Source organism: Etheostoma spectabile, chromosome 2 (assembly GCF_008692095.1).
Source record: "Etheostoma spectabile isolate EspeVRDwgs_2016 chromosome 2, UIUC_Espe_1.0, whole genome shotgun sequence".
Lineage (NCBI taxonomy): Eukaryota > Metazoa > Chordata > Actinopteri > Perciformes > Percidae > Etheostoma > Etheostoma spectabile.
In genome coordinates this window covers 22,185,260-22,207,498 of record NC_045734.1, presented here as the reverse complement: position 1 = coordinate 22,207,498, position 22,239 = coordinate 22,185,260, and the positions used below count along the sequence as shown (strand labels likewise).

At 41.6% G+C, this 22,239-nt stretch overlaps 3 protein-coding genes across 10 annotated transcripts in view; 1 reads left to right on the top strand and 2 right to left on the bottom strand.

Moving 5' to 3' along the window:
• The window catches only part of nherf2 (NHERF family PDZ scaffold protein 2), a 5,497-nt gene extending 4,728 nt beyond the window's left edge, over positions 1-769 (bottom strand). The window contains exon 1 of the mRNA XM_032538339.1: positions 147-769. Within this exon, the coding sequence (XP_032394230.1) occupies positions 147-353 (207 nt within the window). The 5' untranslated portion in view covers positions 354-769. The remainder of the gene's footprint in view (positions 1-146) is intronic.
• A 2,050-nt stretch (positions 770-2,819) lies between these two features.
• Positions 2,820-22,239, bottom strand: part of nthl1 (nth-like DNA glycosylase 1) — a 20,015-nt gene continuing 595 nt past the window's right edge. The window contains exons 1-7 of one of the 5 annotated variants that reach the window (XM_032539731.1): positions 5,702-5,749; positions 4,973-5,147; positions 4,459-4,691; positions 4,192-4,362; positions 3,923-4,082; positions 3,556-3,661; positions 2,820-3,351 (exon numbers count right to left, since the gene is read on the bottom strand). In XM_032539731.1, coding sequence (XP_032395622.1) covers positions 3,045-3,351; positions 3,556-3,661; positions 3,923-4,082; positions 4,192-4,362; positions 4,459-4,691; positions 4,973-5,147; positions 5,702-5,734 — 1,185 coding nt within the window. In that variant the 5' untranslated portion in view covers positions 5,735-5,749 and the 3' untranslated portion in view covers positions 2,820-3,044. Of the gene's footprint in view, positions 3,352-3,555; positions 3,662-3,922; positions 4,083-4,191; positions 4,363-4,458; positions 4,692-4,972; positions 5,242-5,521; positions 5,570-5,701; positions 5,750-7,643; positions 7,663-18,559; positions 18,563-22,239 lie in introns of those variants that run through there. The other 4 variants (XM_032539738.1, XM_032539747.1, XM_032539722.1 and 1 more) reach the window with 4 other exon arrangements.
• Positions 4,981-22,239, top strand: part of tsc2 (TSC complex subunit 2) — a 25,377-nt gene continuing 8,118 nt past the window's right edge. For 2 of the 4 annotated variants that reach the window (XM_032539683.1, XM_032539709.1), the window contains exons 1-30: positions 5,001-5,073; positions 5,549-5,617; positions 5,831-6,017; positions 7,422-7,591; positions 7,712-7,798; positions 7,906-8,016; positions 8,099-8,246; positions 8,459-8,576; positions 8,802-8,850; positions 9,684-9,809; positions 9,982-10,055; positions 10,142-10,268; positions 10,946-11,089; positions 11,168-11,305; positions 11,412-11,515; positions 11,639-11,720; positions 11,929-12,084; positions 12,202-12,321; positions 12,802-12,924; positions 13,034-13,140; positions 13,234-13,399; positions 14,065-14,187; positions 14,293-14,427; positions 14,641-14,830; positions 14,983-15,076; positions 15,157-15,259; positions 16,646-16,740; positions 18,642-18,782; positions 20,976-21,137; positions 21,272-21,430. In XM_032539683.1, coding sequence (XP_032395574.1) covers positions 7,466-7,591; positions 7,712-7,798; positions 7,906-8,016; positions 8,099-8,246; positions 8,459-8,576; positions 8,802-8,850; positions 9,684-9,809; positions 9,982-10,055; positions 10,142-10,268; positions 10,946-11,089; positions 11,168-11,305; positions 11,412-11,515; positions 11,639-11,720; positions 11,929-12,084; positions 12,202-12,321; positions 12,802-12,924; positions 13,034-13,140; positions 13,234-13,399; positions 14,065-14,187; positions 14,293-14,427; positions 14,641-14,830; positions 14,983-15,076; positions 15,157-15,259; positions 16,646-16,740; positions 18,642-18,782; positions 20,976-21,137; positions 21,272-21,430 — 3,308 coding nt within the window. In that variant the 5' untranslated portion in view covers positions 5,001-5,073; positions 5,549-5,617; positions 5,831-6,017; positions 7,422-7,465. Of the gene's footprint in view, positions 5,074-5,548; positions 5,618-5,830; positions 6,018-7,421; positions 7,592-7,711; positions 7,799-7,905; positions 8,017-8,098; positions 8,247-8,458; positions 8,577-8,801; positions 8,851-9,683; positions 9,810-9,981; positions 10,056-10,141; positions 10,269-10,945; positions 11,090-11,167; positions 11,306-11,411; positions 11,516-11,638; positions 11,721-11,928; positions 12,085-12,201; positions 12,322-12,801; positions 12,925-13,033; positions 13,141-13,233; positions 13,400-14,064; positions 14,188-14,292; positions 14,428-14,640; positions 14,831-14,982; positions 15,077-15,156; positions 15,260-16,645; positions 16,741-18,641; positions 18,783-20,975; positions 21,138-21,271; positions 21,431-22,239 lie in introns of all 4 variants that reach the window. The other 2 variants (XM_032539701.1, XM_032539691.1) reach the window with 2 other exon arrangements.

Genomic DNA, 22,239 nt, shown 5'->3' with positions numbered 1-22,239 from the left:
TCCCCACCTCAGGCAGGCAAGAAAAAAGTGGTTCAACAGGTAGCCTACAGAACTCATTGTTTGTACCTCAGAGAGTGTATCTCTTTACAACGCAAGCACTTGTCTGTGATTCTTTAAAACATTCATTTTATTAAGCCATCACTCACTTGATGGTGGTTTTCGTTCTCCACATTCTCCCCGTTCACCTCCACAACCCGGTCTCCTGGTCGCAGCCCGGCCAGATCAGAAGAGGAGCCGGGCTCCACTTTGCGGATGAACTGTCCGCCTTTATTCCTCTCACCGTGCAGGTGAAACCCATAGCCGCGCTCTCCCTTGGTCAGGAAACAGAGCCTGGGTCTCAGCTCGCTTTCCATCTCAGCGCGTCAATAAACAGGTAAATGTGTCTCAGGAGAATAAACAAGTGATTGTCCAAAGAGCGGTGGAAAGTCTAGGCTCTTAATCCAATGTACGACTGCGCGCTCCAGTGACCAAAAGATCATCATCATTTAGCATGATGCAAGTGCATTATTAATCCACAATTGTTCTGAAAGCACACGTCAAAAAAAGGCTAAAACTAACGAGTGTTTAATCCACCATGCAAGTGCTAGGGGCGCAAATATGAGCGCACAAAAATGGTGCGCACGTGTACATAAAATAGTGGCCAAAAACGGCGGACAGGGGCTAAATCCCGTCCATTGGAGGAATAATCCAAGAGATCAGAGATTAGAAAGCTTTTCCTCGCACGTAACACTTAATTCTCCTCGTCAGATAGGCGTGTGTCCTCCTGTAAAACCCGGTTGGACAATGGAGAGGCGTGGTTGGAACAACAGATGCCACCTGAAGATGATAAAAGAGTGCGAAGTGCCAACTGTAATGAGGCTGTTGTTAGGAGTTACTGTAAATACATTATTTGTTTAATAATTCGTTTTATATGTGGCAAAGGACATTTGCTCCTGATGTAGAGAAGTGAAAAGTAATAGTAATGTTTCTCTCTGAAATGTAGTAAAGTAAAAGTATAGAATGGAGAAACTTGAAATTGGAATCAACAGAACTTGAGTAAATTAGTACATGCACTTGTTACTTTCCACCCCTGCCTACAGCTGGAGTATTGTCGGGGAAAATCCTAAACACTGCTGATGTGCCCATGAGCAACCCATATGTACACAAATATGTAATGCTAGCATCCGGATCCCTCCTTTCAAGTTGCATATGTGTTTAGCTGCAGAGTAGCCACCAGTAAATTGTAAGCTTAGTGCAAATGTTTGTGAAAGCTCAGTTTAGCTCTCCCTTCGTTAAGAACACAATTAATAATTAAAAACCAACATGTAATTACACAAACAAAATCTACAGCCTGCTGCAAAAAGACAGTGTGGCTTGTGGCAAGACAAACACCTAATGCTAATTTTCCCAATTTTCTGTTCCCTGTATCTGTCTTTTATTGTCTGTAAAGCGTCCTTGAGTGTTAGAAAGGCGCTGTTAAATAAAATGTATTATTATTATTATTATTAATGAGGTGCAGTGAATATTGCTATTACTTACACCTGTGGTTTTCCTGCTATGACACACCTTTTACTCTGTAGGGAAGTACAAGAATCATGTTTTTATGAATCTAGGCTGTGAACTAATGTAATTAGTATTGCGTTCCTTCCCAAATTAAATGTCCTATTGATCATGCGTTTGAAATGTTAAAGGTGCCATGCCACACAGAACCGTTTTTACTTGCATTTCTTGAAATGTGTTACAGTAGGGCCACATGTGTTTGTTATGTCGTGAATGTGAAAATGAACTGCTACGTCCTCCGTCAGCTCTAGCCACTGAAAAGAAATAGGCGAGAAATCAGGGCAATTACAAAAACTGGTCGGTCTGACGTCATGTTGCTTGAGCTCATTATTATTCATGAACTCGCCCATTTGCCCTGGATAAAGGATATTGATAGCTAGGCTATCATTGGCTAGCTGTTAGCCAATCAGAGTCAAGCAGCTTCGCTTGTTGAATATTAATGAGAACTGGCACAAATCGAGCTGAGTCTTTCTGCAGGCTTCCTATACCACGCTAGAAGGGGTTGAAACAAGGTAACCAAGGGATTTTTTCCACAAAAATTGTCCAGAGTCCATAATAATAATATATTCTTTATTAGTTAGGAGAAATTACAATTTACACTCGGTTATTACACTCAGGCCTGAATTACACACATGCTTAGTACCTAAATGCACTAAACAGAGTGATGCCAGAGTGAGGGGGTTGCCCATGGAAAAGTGTCCCAAGCACTTGGGGCTTTGATGCCTTGCTCAAAAGCACTTTGGCAGTGCCCAGGCACCTCTCCAGTTACTAGTCCACCTCCATACTTTGGTCCACATGTGGACTTGAACCAGCAACCCTCCAGTTCCCAAATAAACTCCCTACAGACTGAGCTACTGCCATCCCCACTGCTGCTACCACTGCCATGGTAGAACTTCAGACATTACCACAAAGCGATGAACTACGTGTGGGAGGGCACCTTTAACATCTGCCCTTTCAAAGCTCTTAGAGTTAGAAGTTTTTAATAAAGTGCATTTAATGACTAATTTGGAACTTTTGTGATCAAATATTTTTCTTTTATTTAAACAATTAACAAACAATACACTGGGACATAGAAAGACATCCCAGGACCTTTCTTTAGTACTTTGTATATGTCAGGAAAAGTATTTATAGAGGATTTAAATAACAGAAGGCTGGAAATGAGTTTACTGATGATGCAATGAAATTTATTACATTTATGATCTTGTTATTTTTCCTCCATATAAAACAGGAAAACTCCCTTTGCTGGAATCAAAGGCAAACTTGAAAATTTTGTACGTACATTTTTTATTTGGTAATATAAAAGTAAGCAGTAACAACAATAACAAAAAAATAGTATTCTCATTTAAAGTGTAAAATGTGTCGTTAAATGAATGATGATGAAAATATCCTGAACCACATTCACATTCATGTTTAGCTAGGATGTTATCAGAGTGCGTGCATATAGTTGAACTTTTCTTGTCCAACATTTGGTCACGGCTCAGACAAAAACTTACAAGACAACTGAATCATTGTTTAACTTTACTTTGTAGCCTCCTTCTCTGTGCGTTGGGGGAAACAGGCGTGGGCAGGGGCTCCTTCTTTGTCTTCTTATGTTTGACAGTTGATTCTTGTTCTGGTTCAGTTTTGGTTGTAAAGGAAGAGGTTGGATTTGGAGACCGTGGGGATCCAGCTTTAGGCCTCTTTGTTGGAGAGATTTTGTGGGCGGATGGACAGCTGTGCTGGTTCAGACACACAGAGCAGAGAGGATTGACAGGGAGACAAACCTGCTGTCCAAAACCCACGAGAAGCCAGTTGATCTCACTCCACAGCTCCCTACGACAGAATGAGAGAGGAACATCACAAGCTTAAACCTGTATTCATTGATTTTTTACTTTCAAGCGTCGCCTTATATCAGTCAACACATCGTATGTTGAAGAGTTCCTATAAATTTCTGTACCTGGGTCAGACTGGGTGACTCTGATCTTTATAGAGCAGTTTGAACATGTTAATCAGGTTGTGAATAAGTTATGCTGTTACCTGGGTAACCACTCCTCCAGGGCCTTGCGTGTTTCTTCCGGGTTCTTGGTTGGTTTCTTAAGCCAGCCGAGCCGATTGGAGATACGATGCACGTGTGTGTCCACGCCTAAACAAAAAAAAATCAACACTACACAATTTAGCGCGCTCACACATGTACAGATTTGCATTTTTAGAAAACAGTAAATGGTGATGTGGGCTAGACTACTTGTTGCAGATTTACAGTATTATTTATATTTCCATGCAAGCTGTTATTCTTCTATGTTGCAACTTTATCAACCAGACTGAAGCTGCTCTGTTAGACCAAATGTACCTATTTTATTTGTTTGATTTGTACGTGATTGCGCATGCTTCAGGAGTGCGTCCCTACCAATGCCGGACACTTGGTCCCAGGCGATGTCCATAGCCAAGTGAGCCATCTTAGGTCCAACTCCTGGAAGGCGAACCAGCCCCTCCACACTATCTGGGATGTCCCCTCCGAATTCTTTCTGCAGCATGGCCGATGTCAGTTTCAGATACTTCACCTTAGTCTAGAGACAGGAGGTGTGAAAACCATTCAATACGATGCAAAAAGAAGGAGGGTGAGAAGATAGAAGCATGGCTTCCGTAACACATAAAAAGACTTGTGTATTAACCTACCCTCCAGAAACCGACAGGGTGGATGAGTTTTCCCAGTGCTTCATCCTCAGTAGTGAGTATATTGTCTACAGTGCAGCCGTGAGCTCGGAGCTTCTGCATGGCTGCTGCTGTCACCTGGTCCTTGGTCTGACTGGACAGCATGAGTGAAACCAACACCTGGAAACGTCTCACCTGTGCCGACAGAGAAGACAACAGAGGATGAATGAATTTCAACTAGTGAACTGTGTAGACATACATTTTTTTTCCTTAAATCTCAACCACACTTACATGCGCAGGAGCCTCTGTGTCACAGCATGTCTTGGCTCCCATGTTATCTACAGGTGCATCACGGCTGCTCCTCATTTCACGGATACATTGTAACTGTTTCTTCCAGTCGGGAGGTTCTATCTTCACAGGTGTAACACTTTCATCCTTGTCATATTCCACTTTCAGCTGTTTCCTCCTGCGGCTTTGTGAAGACAACAGTAAAGTGTCCGGTTCTGTTTTTGGATGGCAATTGCCTGAATGAGCACAGGGGAGAGAGAATGAGATATTTAACCCAGCATGGCAACACCGTAAATAAAACACTACATGGCAAAAACTATGTAGACAGAAATCTGAACAAACGTATGGGCATTCATTTGCAGCTATAACAGTTGTTTACCCTTCAGGGAAAGCTACCAAAGCTGCTAAACCTTTTTAGCACTCTCCACACAATTTGGTCACATTAAGCATGCATGTCCTCTGAAAGGTGACCTGCAGCAGTGTCTGTGTTCAGCTGGTAGTGTAACGTAAACATTACCCGTTGATAAGGGGGCTGAGAAGGGTCTTTGCTCAAAGATCCTCGCCTCCTCCTCCTCCACCTTCACGGCCACAGAGGAAACTGGGTCCACACTTTTGTTGGTAAGTTTGGACCTGAGAGAGTCCGCAGGTACACAGCCAGCATGTTGACCACCACTCCGAGTGATAACAGACCTCTGCATGAAATAAGGAGAAGTCATGGTAAAACACTGGACTACATAGCCCCTCGTGCTGCAGCGGACGTGAATCATTTAGATTAAGCTAAAGTTGGTTTCTCATTCGAAGATTATGGTCACGAGCCAAGCGGACGGACCAGAGAAATTTAATCCGCTTTTTAAATAAATGTATTAAGGAAATACCACTACTACTACTACTACTAATGATAATACAATAATAATACATGCCCCTTCTCCTCCATGCCAAAACGATTAAAAAACATTGAAAAAAGGTTGTCATTGAAAACGTTGAATGCAAAAATATCAATATTGCATTTAGTTTTAAAGCCTGTGTTTTAGCTATATTTATTGTTTTTTCCAGTGCCAGTGTTTACCTTTACAATGCCAAAACACTGTTCTAGCGTCATAACTTTGTGTGACTCCAATGAGGAACTAACTTCAGCATCGTTAGCATGGCTGCTAACCTTTGGGTAACTGTTACGGAAACATGTAATTTATCGCTAGCTAGTAACTACTATTCGAGTGGTAAGCAGTTTTACGAAAAAAGCAGTTACTATTGTGTAGATGTTTCGGTCTTCATTTGTCATGATATAAACCTAGACTAATGGACCTCTAGCATAGTTGCCTTAGCTTGCTCAGAACTACATTTCCCATCAGCGAAAGTAACAAACGTGTTATTGTAGGAAGTGCTCCTGTCACAGCTTTAGTGTGTCATCCGGTTGAGGAGTGGAGGTCTATGAGCCTGGACGAGAACGAGCTTTCAGCAGCAAATACCAACTTATATCAATGCACAGACGCAAGTGGCTCTGTTGGCGGCATTTGAACAAAGCTCTGAATCTATGAAACCGAAAACGACTCATCTACAATAAGGTGAGAGGAGAGGGAGGAGTTGTTTTTAAAAGGTACCAGACCTTGAATGCCACAGAGGAACGCTAGCTCATGACAGGGAATGTAACGTAAAGCGTAGCTAACGGTTCTGCGCCATTGTGCATTTCACCTGATTATACCATGTTTACGTTGTGAAGTGTCCACAGATATAATTTGCTCTGGTCGGAGGCTACCTTGCACCGATGTGGTGGTGGTGGTAGTAGTAGTAGTACTAGTAGTAGTAGTAGTACTACTACTACTATTAGTACTACTACTACTGGTGGTGGTGGTGGTTGTTGTTGTTGAACTAAAACAGAACAGTCGTTGTCTGTCTGCTCACTTCACCTCCCCTCTGACTCTGTCAAGTCCACATGACAGCAGATTGTCCAAACCTGCCCCCCCCCCCCCCAAAAAAAAAGGGAAACTCAAAGGGTTTGATCACACCCTGGTTGCATAAAAACATAATCCTTTATCCAGGTATATTCAGCCGTGCCTAGTGTTTTAAAATTTAAAGAAAGTGTCATGCTGCCACCAACTTTGTCTGGTCCGGTGTCAGAGGCAAGACAATAGCCACCACACATACTAGCCTATAGTATGCAACCCTTTAATGAGAATACACAAACATAAGAGGTAAAGAGCCTTCCCCTTTTTCTCATTACACTAATTGTTGTGCTGCCACCCGAAAAACCATAAGGAAACACACAAACAGCTGTTGGTTTTTAAAGTGGATCACCTCATCCAAAGTAAAGGCCATTCCTGCAAACAATATTAAAAAAAAAACACAATTGAAGGATTAACCTTCACTGAATAACAGCAAAGGTACAATTTCACATATTAAATGCAACATATAATAATAATAATAATAATAATAAATTTAATTTATATAGCACTTTTCACAAACTCAAAGTTGCAACACATTTATGAATGTGTCCATTGTTTAGTCCGGCATCTGCTAATTAGATCGATCATGAATCAATGTCTCAAGATCTGCGTCTCTGATCACCTCAGCTAAACGTTTTTTATTTTTTTTTTATTTTTTTTTATTTTATAAATCCATAAAAGTTCTAAAAGGCTTAGGAGACAAAATGTAAATAATGGCAAAAATGCCAATATTCATCAAATAGAAATCTTGTTTCATCATAGATAAGATCACTTCCATAAAATCCTTTTAAACAACCCCACACTGTCCAAATCTCACGGATTTTAATTCTTGATGATCATCAATATTTTACCATTGTGCCTCTAGTTTTATTTTATTGTGATGTACAGTGGTAGCATCTTTTTAAAGGCTCAGTGCAGATTGATTTAACAATTTGCAATGTCCTTAAGGTATTAAGTTTTGCATTGTAATAATAATCTAAACTAACTGATGCAAAATGTCCTAAATGTGTGTTGCTCTTTCTCCAGGCAGCCGGCAGCCTGTTTAGTCTATCACTTCTCCAGGGTCGGCCATGCATAAACAACCCAGCAAGGAGAGTCTTAAGGACAAGGTGAAGGGGATCTTTGGTTTGCGGCCGCCGAGCAAACAAAGTGAAAGCCGACCATCCGAGTTTATCATAACAACGGACATTATCAAGGTGTGCAGAAGATAACGAGCATCTGTGCAAATTCATACACAGTCGAACTCACCATGCTTTTTTCCACATTATGTGTTCTAAGGTGTCATGGCCTTTACTCTTTCCCTTGATGTTTTTCAGGAGCTTCAACCGGACTGCGGTCTGAATAACCGTGTTCGAGTGATGAACCACGTCTGTGATCTTGCCAAAACAAAAAAATTTGAGGAGGTGATGCTGCAACAGGTGTGCTGTTTTTGGTAATGCGGTACATGTAATCTTCTGTGTTTGTCAAAATCTGTGTGTGTGTGTGTGTGTGTGTGTTGTTGTTTTTTTAGCATGCAGTGGAGGCTGTCTGGAAAGCTGTGGAGGACATGCTGACTCCAGAGCAGCCTCCAGAGGCCAGACATGCTGTCCTGCAACTGCTAAGGGCCATTATACAGGGACAGGTATATTGACATACACAAGCAAATACGAAATGTGAATATATTTCTGGCTTTTCATAAAGTCCTGTTCACTGTTTATGTGAAGGGTGAGCGGCTTGGCCCTCTGAGAGCCTACTTTTTCAAGGTCATCCGAGACTACCAACCGTGTAACGAGGACCTCTCTGATAGGCTGGAAGTCTTCAAGGCCTTAACCGAGAACGGGAAAGACATCACCTACCTGGAAGAGGACATAGGTAAAATAATTAAAAGTATTAGGTTACATACTAGATTGTTGGATTTGTTCAAGCTAATATGAAACAACTTTGTAGTTATGTTTGTAGTTGTAACTTGTAGAGGCATGACCTATCTTTCACACACCTTATTCACGGGTATGTATGAAATAACTTCACATTAATCTGTATGTATGTTTTTTTCTGTTATTGCTTTGTTTTCTCCACTCTCCCAGCACGCTTTGTCCTCCTGTGGATGGACATAGGTCTCACCTCCGACTTTCTCCACGTTCTTGTAAATCTGGTGAAGTTCAACAGCTGCTACCTGGACCAAAATGTCTCCACCATGGTCCAGTAAGTTAGAGATACAGCCAGATATACACACTTTTGTTTGTTTGTTTTTATCCAGGAAATGTTGTTGACCTACACTACCGGTCAAAAGTTTGGTGTCACTTAGAAATTTCCTCTACACTAAATTATAGACAGAATGCCAGTAATGCCATAATGGAGTGGTATGGACCCCAAACTTTTGACCCGTAGTGGACATTTTACATTGTTGTTGTCTTGTGCTCTCTGTAGGAAAATCTGTTTCCTGTGCAATAGAACCACATCTTCAACAGACATTGAGGTGGGTACTTGTTCTTTTTTTTCTTAATGTTACTTTTAGATTTCCGTTAAACTGAAGCAACTACTGTATAACTGCAGTTTAGCATTTGGCATTCAACAGTACACGCTGAACTTTCCTGCTCAAAAGTTTCTGTTGTTCACTGGTGGTAAGACACATTACTGAGCCAATGAAGTCATCTATATGGTTCAGAGGCTCACAGGTCCAACAAATAATGTGAGAACTTTCTTATTTTTCTTCAAATGTGCAAAATCCCTGGTCCAGACCATTATATACAGTAAATTAGGTAAATGTGAAAAAGGGTTATTAGCTGTTCTTTTACCATTAAGGAAAATAAAAAAAATTGATTTTGGAATAAATTATGAAGAACATGAAATCAAACATTTTATTCTACTTAAATTGTGTGGATGCAGTACGTATCACAACAAATACTGTGTTTGCTCAGTGTGTAATTTAAAAGCACCATGTTGCCATAGCAAACTGAAGCATCCAGGGAAGAAATCTTATTTCTTAAATTTTTAAATGGTCTGTACTTTCCATATGGTTTTATTGTAAACAAATAATGATGATATAAACATCATCAGTACTTACTAACTGCATAATTAACTATGCCAATCTAGTAAAACCTACTCTACTTTTGAATTTATAAACCTCAGAGTTGTATTGTTTCTTCTTCAAAGCCCTGTGTTAAAGTAATGAAGTTAGATGTTTTGTATTCTACGCTAGTCTCGGTTAAGGTTGGACTGCAGGCCTTTACATATGTCCGATGCTGATCCCCTGCTGTATGTACTTGTGTGTGTGTGTGTGTTCTGTGTGGTTGTGTATGATGTGTCCAGGTGGCACTTCAAGTACTGGATGCAGTGGTGTGTTACAACTGCCTGCCCTCAGACTCTCTCACTGTCTTCATTATCACACTCTGTCGTACTGTCAACGTCAAGGAGTTTTGTGAATCCTGCTGGAAGGTGAACACACACACACACACACACACACACACACACACACACACACACACACACACACACACACACACACACACTCACTTTTTCTTTTATCTGAGGGCATTATTCATAACCGCCTCCTCTGATCTTCTCTCTTCTGTTCCCCCCTGTGTTGTGCTGCTCTGTGCTTCTGCAGTTGATGAGGAAGGTGTTGGGGACTCACCTTGGTCACAGTGCAATTTATACCATGTGCCGCATAATGGAAGAGAGGTATTATCCCTGGTTTAAGCAGTTCAAGCATATTTCTGAGGTCTCCTGTTATGTATGTCTCTCTAACTACCTACAACCTTCACCAGAGTGTACATGGAGGATGCACCATTGTTGAGAGGAGCTGTATTCTTTGTTGGGATGGCACTGTGGGGCGCACACAGACTCCCTGCACTCAAAAACACACCTACACTAGTTCTACCATCTTTCTACAAGGTAACACATACACATACAGTACATGTACTGTACACTGTTCCCAATGTGTGCTGATAGTAAAAGATAATGTTATCTGGGCCAAAATTATCTTAGTGCTTACATCTCAACAAAACTAATGCATTCTTAGCAAAAAGGCTGTTTCTCTGTTCAAACGTTTTTCTGTTACGTTGCGCTGTGAAAGACATGTATTTACAGTAAATGCATGCTGCTTAGCCAATTACAAAAGTGTGTGGCATAGGTTGGATCTCCCGTTGTCTTATTAGTGTTAGTCATACTATAGATAATTTCTATCAAGAAGTATCCAGTGTGGCTTTATTAGCTGTTCTGCTGTCCCTTGTCTCACATCGCCAGACCAGTCTCCCAGAGCTGTGTCAGCGGTGGAGTATGGTCTGGCTACACCTCTTATTTACTCCAGAATAGGGCTTGTTTGTATTTATTTAAACAATCACAACCGTCCTGGGCGGTAAAAGCCCCAGATGCAGCAGTGGTGTCTTTGCAAAATAGATAGCAGAGATAGTGGAAGGGGAAGGACATGTGAGAGATTGAACAACAATGAGTAAAGATACATGATAAATGACTCAATTGAAAGTAGTCTGAGAAAAACAAGAACATACCAAATACTGTGAACGTAATAAATGAATTGTGATGACTGTTTGTGTTTGACCTTTGTCACTCAGGCCATGTCGTGTGCCAATGAAGTGGTGTCCTATGAAATCGTCCTCTCCATCACCAGACTGATCAAGAAGTACGGCAAAGAGCTCCAGGTGGTCACCTGGGACATCCTGCTGGGAATCATAGAGCGATTGCTGCAGCAGATCCAGGTACACACACACGCACACGCACACGCACACGCAGATTAAAATACTAGGGCTTTTTTGACCAAGTGGGCTGTCTCACAGACAATAGGCAGTGCGGAGTTGAAGGCCATCGTGTATGAGCTGTTGACCACAGTAGAGGAGCTGTACGAGCAGAATGGATACCACGGCTCCACAGAGAAGTTCTTCATTCTGGTGGAGAAATGTGCTGACAAGAGACCGGTTGGTGCTTTAAAGTTTCCATCCCTTGGTGTTATTGTGTCTTCTCATTTTGTCCTTTTAATATACTTCTTCTTCATTTCTTATCTTAATTTTGTTTGTGTGACAGGATGCATCAGTGCTCACCCTCATTTCGTACAGAGCCCAGTCTATCCAGCCAGCCAAGGACGGCTGGATTCAGAGCCTTCACCGCCTCATGGAGAAATTCTTCAGGTAGGACGCACATAAGGAGGACGTTTTAATTATTAATCACCATCTCGATACCTGTCTGATCCCATCTCTGCTGTACCATAATCTTCCCTTTTCCTTTTTGTTATCTTACTGACTCTCTGAAAGGAACGAGACTCGCAGCGTGATAAGGATCAAGGTGCTTCATATCCTGTCCTTTGTTCTCAGTACCAACCGACAGCTCTACGAGGTCTGTACGCGGACATACAGGCACATTTGATTTCTTACTAGCTTTCAAGTCCGCTGTCACTTTTTTGCTGTTGTACACTGATGTGTGTTATTTCATGTGTAGTAAACTTTGAAAAAATCATCAAAGTTTACCACAAATGAAATACCAGGCCAATAAAATTCAACAACATAAAACCCTTTAGCTTATTTTCTTCTTTGACTTGTTTCAGGATGAGTTGATTGAAATGGTGGTGATCCCCCAGCTCAGTGGGATAGCTGAAGACCGGGACCTGGCCGTCCGAAAACAGGCCACCCAGCTATTGGTGGACCTCGCTGAAGGCTGCAACACACACCACTTCACCAGCCTGCTGGACATTATTGAGCGGGTACATATACACCTTCCAACAATCACATACACGCACACACGCACATTCATGTCGTCTCACTTTAAACTTATGAGGTCATTTAGTTCGGTCCATTTCATTGAAGTCATTCCTCTGTAGGTGTCCAGTCGCTCTATGGTATGTTCGGGTTCCCTGGAGGTTTCTGAGAGAGATCCCACAGCAGAGTCTCCTATGGAGGATGTCAGGACTGCCATACTAGGCCTGCTGGAAATCCTGCAGGTACACATGAGGGCTGCGTTAAAAAAAAAAATCTTTAAGATCAATGTGAAGTTATTTCAGAAAAAGATACAGTTTAAAAGGATCTAAAATTTGAATACTTGATAATGTTCTTATCGCTTCCAAACTTAATTTATTTGATATTTAAAAACTTCTCCAATTGGCTGCCACCAGAAAAAAGGATTTTCATTTTTTCATTTTAAATAAGCATGGTTACAGATATTAATGCAGTCTGCCTGATAGCTATCTGATGCTGTTTAAGGTCTCTTTATATCAGTAATGTTTGTAGACAAAGCAGAAAATACATCTCTTCACTTTTGATTCCGATAGTATTAACGTCTCTTGAGTTTATCTTTAACCTAAGACAACCAAGTGCTGAAAGAAATTGCACAAATAACATTTTTAACTCTGTTGCAGTTTTCTTTCCCCCCATGAATTTAGCAGTTTCTGGTGATTAACCTCCATCTTTTTCTCTCCTTGCAGAGCAAGCTTTACAGCCTACCAGCCAGTCACGCTGGTCGCGTGTATGAGTTGCTTATAAGCCACTTGCTGCTTCACTACAAGAGCAAGTACTGTTCAGCTATTGCCTCCAGTATTAGACTACAGGTAGGGGCAGGATTCATTTTTTTCTGTGCACATTTGTGCACCTTGTACTCCATTTGTAACATATATGCATGCTGACTTCCTTTTCTTTAACTTTTGTTCTCTCCTTCAGGTGTTTGACTTTTTTCTGATGGTGAGAGCGGACTCTCTTCACCGTCTGGGAGTCCCCAACAAAGACGGGGCCATAAGGTTTAGCCCTTACTGCTACTGTGACACAGGGTGAGGACGCACACATCTTATCTGCATCAATTTTGCTCATAACAATCAACTAAATAATAACAGGACTGTTAATTGTGTCCTTTGTTGTTTTAGAGAGCCAGAGAAGCATGCCAGTGAAAAGAAGCCTGCAGGTTCAACATCTCCTCCTGCTGGCAACCCTGCTCCCCCCACTGCTCCTTCCACTTCAACAGCCTCAATACGCTCAGCCTACCTGCCCTACGCACCTGCCTTCAGTGTTCTCCTGCAGTGCCTCAAGATGGTACACACAATTATTGTATCCATCTCACAGATAAGTGGCAAACATCTGCATCAAAATGTGTCTGCTGTAAAATACTGAGTATTGCTAATGCTCCAGGCTTTATTTCCCATTTGTAGTACTTTGCATAGCAAACAGCAGGTCTCTAGTCAGGACCACTTTTGTTGAGTCCAAGACAAGTCCAAGACCAGGACTAGTCGAGACCAAGACAAGACCGAGTCCAAAGAGGTTCGAGTCCGAGTCAAGATCGAGTCCAGGACAGAAAAAAAGTCTTTTGCATGACAGTATTAAGACAATCATTTTGGGTTATTTGTTGATTTAAAAGGCAGAATTGGCAGACATCTTCGTTTGTTACAGTGTGTGTTAATCAATGAAAATGAATGGCAATAACCTTAGTAGGGCAAGCAGATGCAAGGCGTGCAAAGATAATCTAGTGTGTGATTGGCCAAAGTTTCACTTTCCCTCCAATATTATTATAAACATAACAAAGACACCTGGATAAAGTTGTGAGTCAGAGACAAGTCTGAGACCCTAGAAAAAACGTCGCGAGTCCAAGACCGGACTTGAGGACTACAGTCCTAGCACACAGATACACTTGTAATAGATTGTTGCAGTTATTTTCCTGCTATCTTTAAAGATATTGAACATTGTTTATTTTTCTCCTGTAGGAGACCGATTGGAAGGTGCTGAAGCTGGTTCTCGACAAGCTGCCATGGACGCTGCAGTACAAAGTGCTGCTGCTCACGTCACCATGCAGCTTGGACCAGCTCTGTTCTACACTCTGCTGCATGGTATTGCAAATAAAGACAAGCATGCAAATCTATACCTACAAGTCTGGACACATGAATTGGCTTGCGTACAAATGTCACGATACATCTTTGTCTGTGTGCTCCTAGGTGACGGATCGGCTGATCTCAGAGCGCTTGAAGAAGACCCCAGAGGGATTTTCTCGCACTGATGTTCAGCTGGCAGTGGTTCCGGTCCTGACAGCGATCACCTCCTACCATAACTACCTGGATCAATCGAGACAGGTACAACCAATTGTCTGTAGAAAGTAATAATCAAATTTTTTGGGATGTTCTTAAGCTTGCATGTTGGGTTTACTGACTGCCAGAAGATCCACATTTGGGCAACAGCTTCCCATTATGGCTGTTTTTTAGTACACCAGCCCCTCCACACAAATACATGTAGGTAGTTATTTCCATGCTGGAATGACGTTCATTAATTTCCTTTCCCCTGTACAGAGAGAACTTGTTCAGTGCCTCGAGACTGGCCTCATATATCGCTGTGCCAAGCAGTGTGTGGTGGCTCTTACAATGTGCACGGTGGAAATGCCTGACATCATGATCAAGCTGCTCCCCGCCCTTATCGTCAAGCTCACCCACATCTCTGCAACTGTTGCCATGGCATCTCCTATGCTTGAGTTCCTCTCCAGTGAGCACTGAAATCTTTTCTGAAAAATCTTTAAATAAAGTTTCTTTTCCATTGTTGAGTATTCAAGGTCAGTAAGTCCCTTCAAAGTTTTCTGTAAATTGTAAATAAAGTGTTTGGTTGATACGTTCTTCTTCATTTTGACTTTTTCATAGCTCTGGTGCGCCTGCCACATCTGTATGCCAACTTTGTAGCCGAGCAGTATGTCAGCGTGTTTGCCATCTCTCTACCCTATACTAACCCTTCCAAGTAAGTGCTCACAAACACACAACACATGCATACTGTCAAACGTCACACTCTGACGTATTTGTTTCTTCCATTCCCATCAGGTTTAACCAGTACATTGTGTCCCTGGCCCACCATGTGATTGCCATGTGGTTCATACGCTGCAGACTCCCGTTCCGCAAGGACTTTGTTCAGTACATCACAAAGGTGTGTGCTGGTTCAACTTCCTTCCTTTGTTGACTTATTTATGACTTGCAATTTCTATTTTGAACTTCAGACACATGTAAACACACACAAAAAATACACGCGAATACTCAGAAAAAAAGGAGAGAAACAATACAGTACTGAGAAAAAGTACAAGAGAATTATTCCCAGATGGAAATCAATGTCATCAATGTGCTCTCACCCCATCCTTGTCCTTGTCCTTTTTTAATGCAAGAACATTTCACACTTGAGGTAATGTTTTTCTTTTATATGCAACAACCTTTCTTAAATGTCTCACCCAATCCTGTAAAGGAAGGATGCAAGGCATATTTCAGTTCCTCAAAAATGTGTCATCCATCATAATCACATAATACTTTAAATTGAATTTAAAGGAGTCTGAGCTGCAGACAGAGTGGTATAAATCTTATCTTATCGACTTCTTGGCAAGAAAGTAAATACGTGCATTTAAAAAATGTCAAACTATTCCTGTTAAGTCCCCTAAAAAGTTTAGACAGAATACAAACTGCAGATCTGTGATGTTAAGCTATCACTGTGGATCTTGTCAATGCAATTATATAACATTTTACTTTGGATAAGCCTTTAGTCTTTTGACAGTTTTTTTGGAGTTGTAGCAGACCCTGTATTGACGTAAACTACATTTCAGTTTTACATCTCTATTTCTTAACATTTATTTATTTTATTTATTTGTTTATTGAAAGTGCACATGCACATCAGTTGACCATTTTTGATTGGACTCAAAGTGTATATGTGTTAGCAGAAAAGCAAATTTTCACCTATAGTCCCTTGGCAGGTCAACACATCATCATATTAAATTAATTAAAAAAAATACAAGAAAGATAGAAAACAAATGTAGGAAAGAAAAGGGACTAAGGGACAAATAAATAAAATATAAATACACTACAAAGAGCCGTAGTACCTAAGATGAGGTAAACCAGCTATTGATGATTGCAGTTTTGATTGTTTTTAATCCATCTCTTTGGTGTGGTTTTAAATGATAGCTGGTGCTTTTCTCTGAGTTCAATAGGAAGGCAGTTCCCATAATTTGAGGCCCGTACTGAGAAGACTGTTTGGCCAAACTTACTACTTCTATATTGTACAACAAAGTCTCCCCTGGTAGCTGCCCTAGTTGCCCTGCCACTGCTGTTCTTCTGTTGTATAAATTCACCCAATGGTGGAGGTGCAAGCCCATGCATTATTTTGAAAATGAGGCCGGCATCTAGATAATGTAAGAAACTGTCAAATTGAATAAGTTGTATTTAGTAGCGATGTGGTAGTGGTGATAGCCGATTGGTTTTTGATCTAGTATTTTAAAGTCTGCTTATAAAGAGTTTCTATTGGTTACATTCACACCTCTGTCTGTGTCTTCAGGGTTTGCGCTCCAATGCCCTGTTGCCTTTTGATGATGGTCACGAGCAAAGTTCATTTCGTGCCCGAAGCACCAGCCTCAACGAAAGGCCCAAGAGGTAAAGCATATGTACACACACACACACACACACACACACACACACACACACACACACACACAACTGCAGGTGCTGACTACAAACCAACAGCAGCACCACAAAGCCCATGCGGCCATTGTTGTAAGAGGTTTGGGGTTGCCAAGGTAACAGGGGACTCAGCATGACTGGTACTGTGGCAGGATGGTTGCAATGACTCCTCTCAGGTTGCCATGGTGATCATTGGTTCCTTTTATTTTTTTTTGTGCTTTTCACATTTTGAAATGTTCACTTCTTCTAGTATTAAATGACATACAGGGGGTGGACAAAATAACATGAACAACACCTGTATAATATATTTAGGCAAAAGCCCTACATTTGATGGACACTTTTTGTTGGCACACTGTGTGTGTGTGTGTGTGTGTGTGTGTGTGTGTGTGTGTGTGTGTGTGTGTGTGTGTGTGTGTGTGTGTGTGGTGTGTGTGTGTGTGTGTGTGTGTGTGTGTGTGTGTGTGTGTGTTGTGTGGGGTGTGTGTGTGTGTGTGTGTGTGTGTGAAAAGAAATCAATATGGTTTGAGACCACACTGCGCTCTCTGGATGGGTGTTCCCTACATGATCTATATTCTAAATAGATACTCTATCAAAATGTAACTGAATAATGTATATACACTGCTTCCCCATATATCTTATTGTTTTTTGGCTTTTATTGCCCAGAGTTTCACTGTAGCATTTTTATTTACATCCCCTCTCCTCCTTGTTGTGAAATTGCATATATTTACATAGGAAATCGTGGGCGCAGCGTGTTTGTATACGTATTTTCCCCCCCGAGTCTTCTCAATCTTGGTCGGGTCCCGTCACCTAATGGTTTAATTTAAAAAAAGAAACTCCTAATACCCTTGCTGTCATTGCAATTAAGCACACTCCTTGTTACAGCTTTTCATTGTAACACATAGTGCCTCTGCTAACATCAGTTTCTACTGATCTTTCATATAAACCCACTGTTCCATATTGTTATCTTTTGTCCTTGTGCTGCTCATTGTCCACTTTTGGGTTGGAGGGCAGCATATGAGTAATATAGCCTCTTCTCTTCTCATCCAAAAGTCTTGATTACCTTTGAAATCTATTGAAGTACCAATAACTAAAATAATTAGAATCCAGTACTTTGGCTTCCTCAAAGTATTTAGTCCAGACTTGTTGTACTCCAACCCTCTGTTTAACCCTGCATTTTATTTTCAGTTGAATGGGATTCTTCTGTTATGTCAGGCCTGTGCTGAGTCCATCCCTACTTTACTTCTCCTGTACTAGTCCTTGGCTTCACTATTTACCTGCTGTGTGAAATAATGTTTATTTTGTTGCTCTCCTGAATAATTTCTGTGTACATTTTATTTTCTGAGTAGCAGAAGCTGTTTTAACCTTTGCTGTAGCTTGTCTGTTTTTCCTTTTAAGTTGACGTTTATCCTTTATTTGTATTCTCTTTATCTTACTACGCTCTCCTGTAATCTGATTCATAGTGTTCATAGCTGTTAATTTTCACCTTGTTTTTGTTTTCCTTCAATTCTTCATTTGACCCCCTTCCCTGCCTCCTGCGATTGGGTGCTGCGTTGTGGTTGTGGTTTTGGGGGGTGGTTGTATCATCCTGGATCCTTCCTGCATTGCTCCTGGCCCCTGCCTTTTGTGGCCCTTCCCTCCCTACCCTGACAACCCCTCCTCCCTACCCCGCTGCGTGGCGTGTGCCCTTTGTTCTGGTGCTCGGGTGACGATTCCTGCTGTCTCCTGATATACCTCAATGCACCACACTCTTCCCCCACACTCCCAAACCACCGCCACCCCCACAATGACCTACCCCCTTACTGCCCACCGCCTCCATATCGCCAACCCGGGCCCATTCCCCTCACGGTTTGCCATGGGTACTCAACACCGCCCAGTCTGCGGGCAGCAAAAGTGGCGAAGACGGCAGCGGCGGTAGCCAATAGCAGCAGCTCTCCAGTTAAAGAGCTGAGGGACCTGTCAGCCATGGATGCTTTCCGTTCCCGCAGCATCAGTGTCTCCGAACATGCGGTCCGCAGGTTAGAGAAGAGCTTTTTGGGTAACCAGAAACAACAACCTAAACACTTGTTGCTTCCTCCATGGGATGGTTCATGAGGGGTGTAGGGTCATTGTCATGTTGGTCCGTTGGGCGGGCGTTGGGTGGTTTGTTGCCAGGGACACCTGGAGCGGGTGGTGCATGCTGGAGGAAGGTTTGTGTGTCGATCTTTTTGGTTTGTTTTGGGCTGTGATCATACAAATGCTGTTTTAGATTTAGTTTTTATGGTTTGCTTTTGCATGCAGTGTTTGCAGAAGACATCGAAAAACATTTTATGCTTTTTTTGTTTGTTTTGATTTTGCTCTAACACAGGTTTTGCTTTTATTTTCATTCAATTTTAATTTGTCTTTGACTTTAATTTTTATTTTTTGCTGGGTGTATTGCTGACTGGTTTTGATTGGCCTAACAACAAATGAATGGCAGGAGGGACTTGTGCAATGCATGTGTATCCAAAGTGATGGGATCTTATCCTGAACAACCACAACCTACAACTCTGCCTCTTTTCTCCTGGTGGGGGGCACTACTGCTTCCTCGGCCAGTGACAGAGACAACAGCAACACAACAGCTTTGTTTGCTTGCTTGACGTAGTTTTATTTAGCTCCACTGACAAACATATACTGTACTGCTATGACCATGGCAATCTCGTAGTGTGGGATTTTAAAACAGCTGGGCTGATGTGAATTTTTAGATGCTTGATTATAGACTCAAATCATTCATTTCACCACACATATAAGACACAAACACTCTCCGCCTGACTTATCTTCATATCATTTATATGTATCTGTGCTTGGCTGACTTGCTTAAGTGACAATGGATAATCTAACATTGCAGTTGTCAGAAGTGGCTGCAGTGCCACTACATTGAATATGTCCTACCACTCCTGTCCAACAGATGGTAGCAAAAGCCCCAGAACTTTAGTGTTTAAAAGTTCTATGTTTTTAATTTCTGAGTAAAACATAGAACTTTATCATACCAAACAACTGCAGTGTGTATCTGTTTAACCTACTTCAACTGCTAAGTGGCCACAAATCATTTTTTTTTGTCTTTTGAATGGCTGTTTGCTGGTTGAGACTTGTTTTACTTCAGACAACATGGCCATGTTTTAAGTTTTTAGACTTTACCTCCATGCAATATCGAATAGACCCTAAACACATTTTGTTTTATTCTTCTTGTTTAGCTGATTTTTTGTCGTGACACTCATAGATCCATATTAAAAAAAGCAAAACCTTGAATTCTTATAAATGCCATATTATTCAGCTTTATTCCGAATTGTGTTCTTCCATTGAAATAAAGTAAAATATAAATGATTGTGATAAACAATATTGAAAAGCGGACCATTTCATGGTCATGTTGTTTGGAGTATGTGCCCACTAGACAAAGTGAAAAATGAATCGGCAGTTGAAGAATGGTAATACAAAATGCTTGGAGAAGTTGTTTTTCACATGCTGGGACTTGGTCTGGGTGAGAGGTTTCTTCTTCTTTCCTGACAGAATTAATGAAAAGAAGAAGAAATTAATTGAAAAAGTATCTCTCGAGCGCTTATTGACACTGATGTTAGCAACTGTAAAGGTGTTTTTAACCTGATTTGCCTGTAGAGCATGCAGTAATGGTTGATGTGGATACAAAGAGGTGCTACTCATTCTACAGTAAACACTAAAAAAGAGATTTGGCGGCAGCGGGAGACATTAGCAGAAAGTTAAAAACATTCACTCACACACTTCTACCTGCAGGTTTCTCAGTAGTCTTGTGGCTTTCTTAGCATCAAAACATGTTACACCATAGATCCCTTCTGCGTCGTATTCAGAGCTTTTCTGCATCTAGGCAAGTAACCAGTGTGGTATCACAGCTTATGAGGCCACTTATACCATGTCCCAGTGTGTGTCTGTGATTCGGTGCTGGAGAAAAATGTAGTTATGTGTTAGTGCATTTACCTATATACACACATGGAGGCATGTGTGCATATAAATGCTTGTTTTGCATGTGATATAGAATTGAAACTTTGGTGTGTCTGTGTGGTTTTTGTGACGTTCTTAAGTTTTCTCTGTTTCTGTATATCTAAGCTTGCATGTCTCTGTGTGCACTGATTACATGTTAAAATATATCTGGAGCCTGCGTGCCTTCCTCTTCCTCCTCTGCCCTTCTTGCTGTTGAACTTTTTCAACGTTTCCTTCTGTAGGATGCACACCTCAACCACCACCTGCAGTCTGGGCTCCGCTGATGAAAGCGCAGTGACTCAGGCAGACGAGGGGCTGAAGACTGTCCACCTGGAGCTCACAGAGACCTGTCTGGACATGATGGCACGATATGTCTTTTCCAACTTCTCCGCCCTGCCCAAGAGGTGGGCAAGAACTTGTTTTTTGTTTTATCAGTATGTTTGCATGGTGATTGGCCCTTCACAATGGAGATTTTTTTTTTTTTTATGAGTTTGAGAAGCTGTAGCAGTCATGAAATGAACTTATTTTGTCCTCCTAGGTCTCCCATTGCAGAGTTCCTTTTGGCGGGGGGTCGCAGCATGACTTGGCTGGTGGGAAACAAGCTGGTGACCATAACAACCAGCGGAGGGGTCAGAACACAAGCGCTGCTTGGCCTGGACGTGGCTGAACGGCTGGGAGGAGGAGGAGAAATGACGAGGTGAAGCAAGCTCACACGCACACTGATAAAAAAAATAAACATAAACCTTTAAGGCATTCCAAAGTTAGTGTGTCTGTCTGTTGCTTGGTCGGTCCACTGGTTTGGTCCAGACTGAAATGTCTCAGCAACTATTGGATGGATTGGGATGAAATTTGGTATAGATATTCATGTTCCCCTAACAATACATTTGAATGACTTTGGTGATTCCCTGATTTATTATTTTGCACCATCATCTGGTCAACATCATAATTTGTCCAAGCACTTTGTTTTAAAATGTAATGCCTGCAAAACTAATGACATTCATAATAATAGCCAGTAAACATAATAGCCTCATCTGTACTTTTTTTGTTTATAGCTAATTAGAAAAAGTTGGGAGACAGTGGAAGAAAGCGTACAGGGTACAGTGGAAGAGAGCATACAGGGGACAGTGGAAGAGAGCATACAGGGGACAGTGGAAGAGAGCATACAGGAGACAGTGGAAGAGAGCATACAGGAGACAGTGGAAGAGAGCATACAGGAGACAGTGGAAGAGAGCATACAGGAGACAGTGGAAGAGAGCTTACAGGGGACAGTGGAAGAGTCAATGGACAGGACAGGGAAGATGAAAGCTTTAAGTGGAGCAGCCCTTTATAGTTGTAATAAAAAATAAGTGGTCAACCAAATGACCCTTTATTACGCTACCAGCTCCTATTACTGGTGTTCTTTGCAGACATGAGAATTCATGTGCCCATCAAGGTGTTGACCGTGACTGATGTCAACAGGCATGTTAAAAGCAAAGGGCATCAGGCCAAAGAACAGGCACTTAAGTC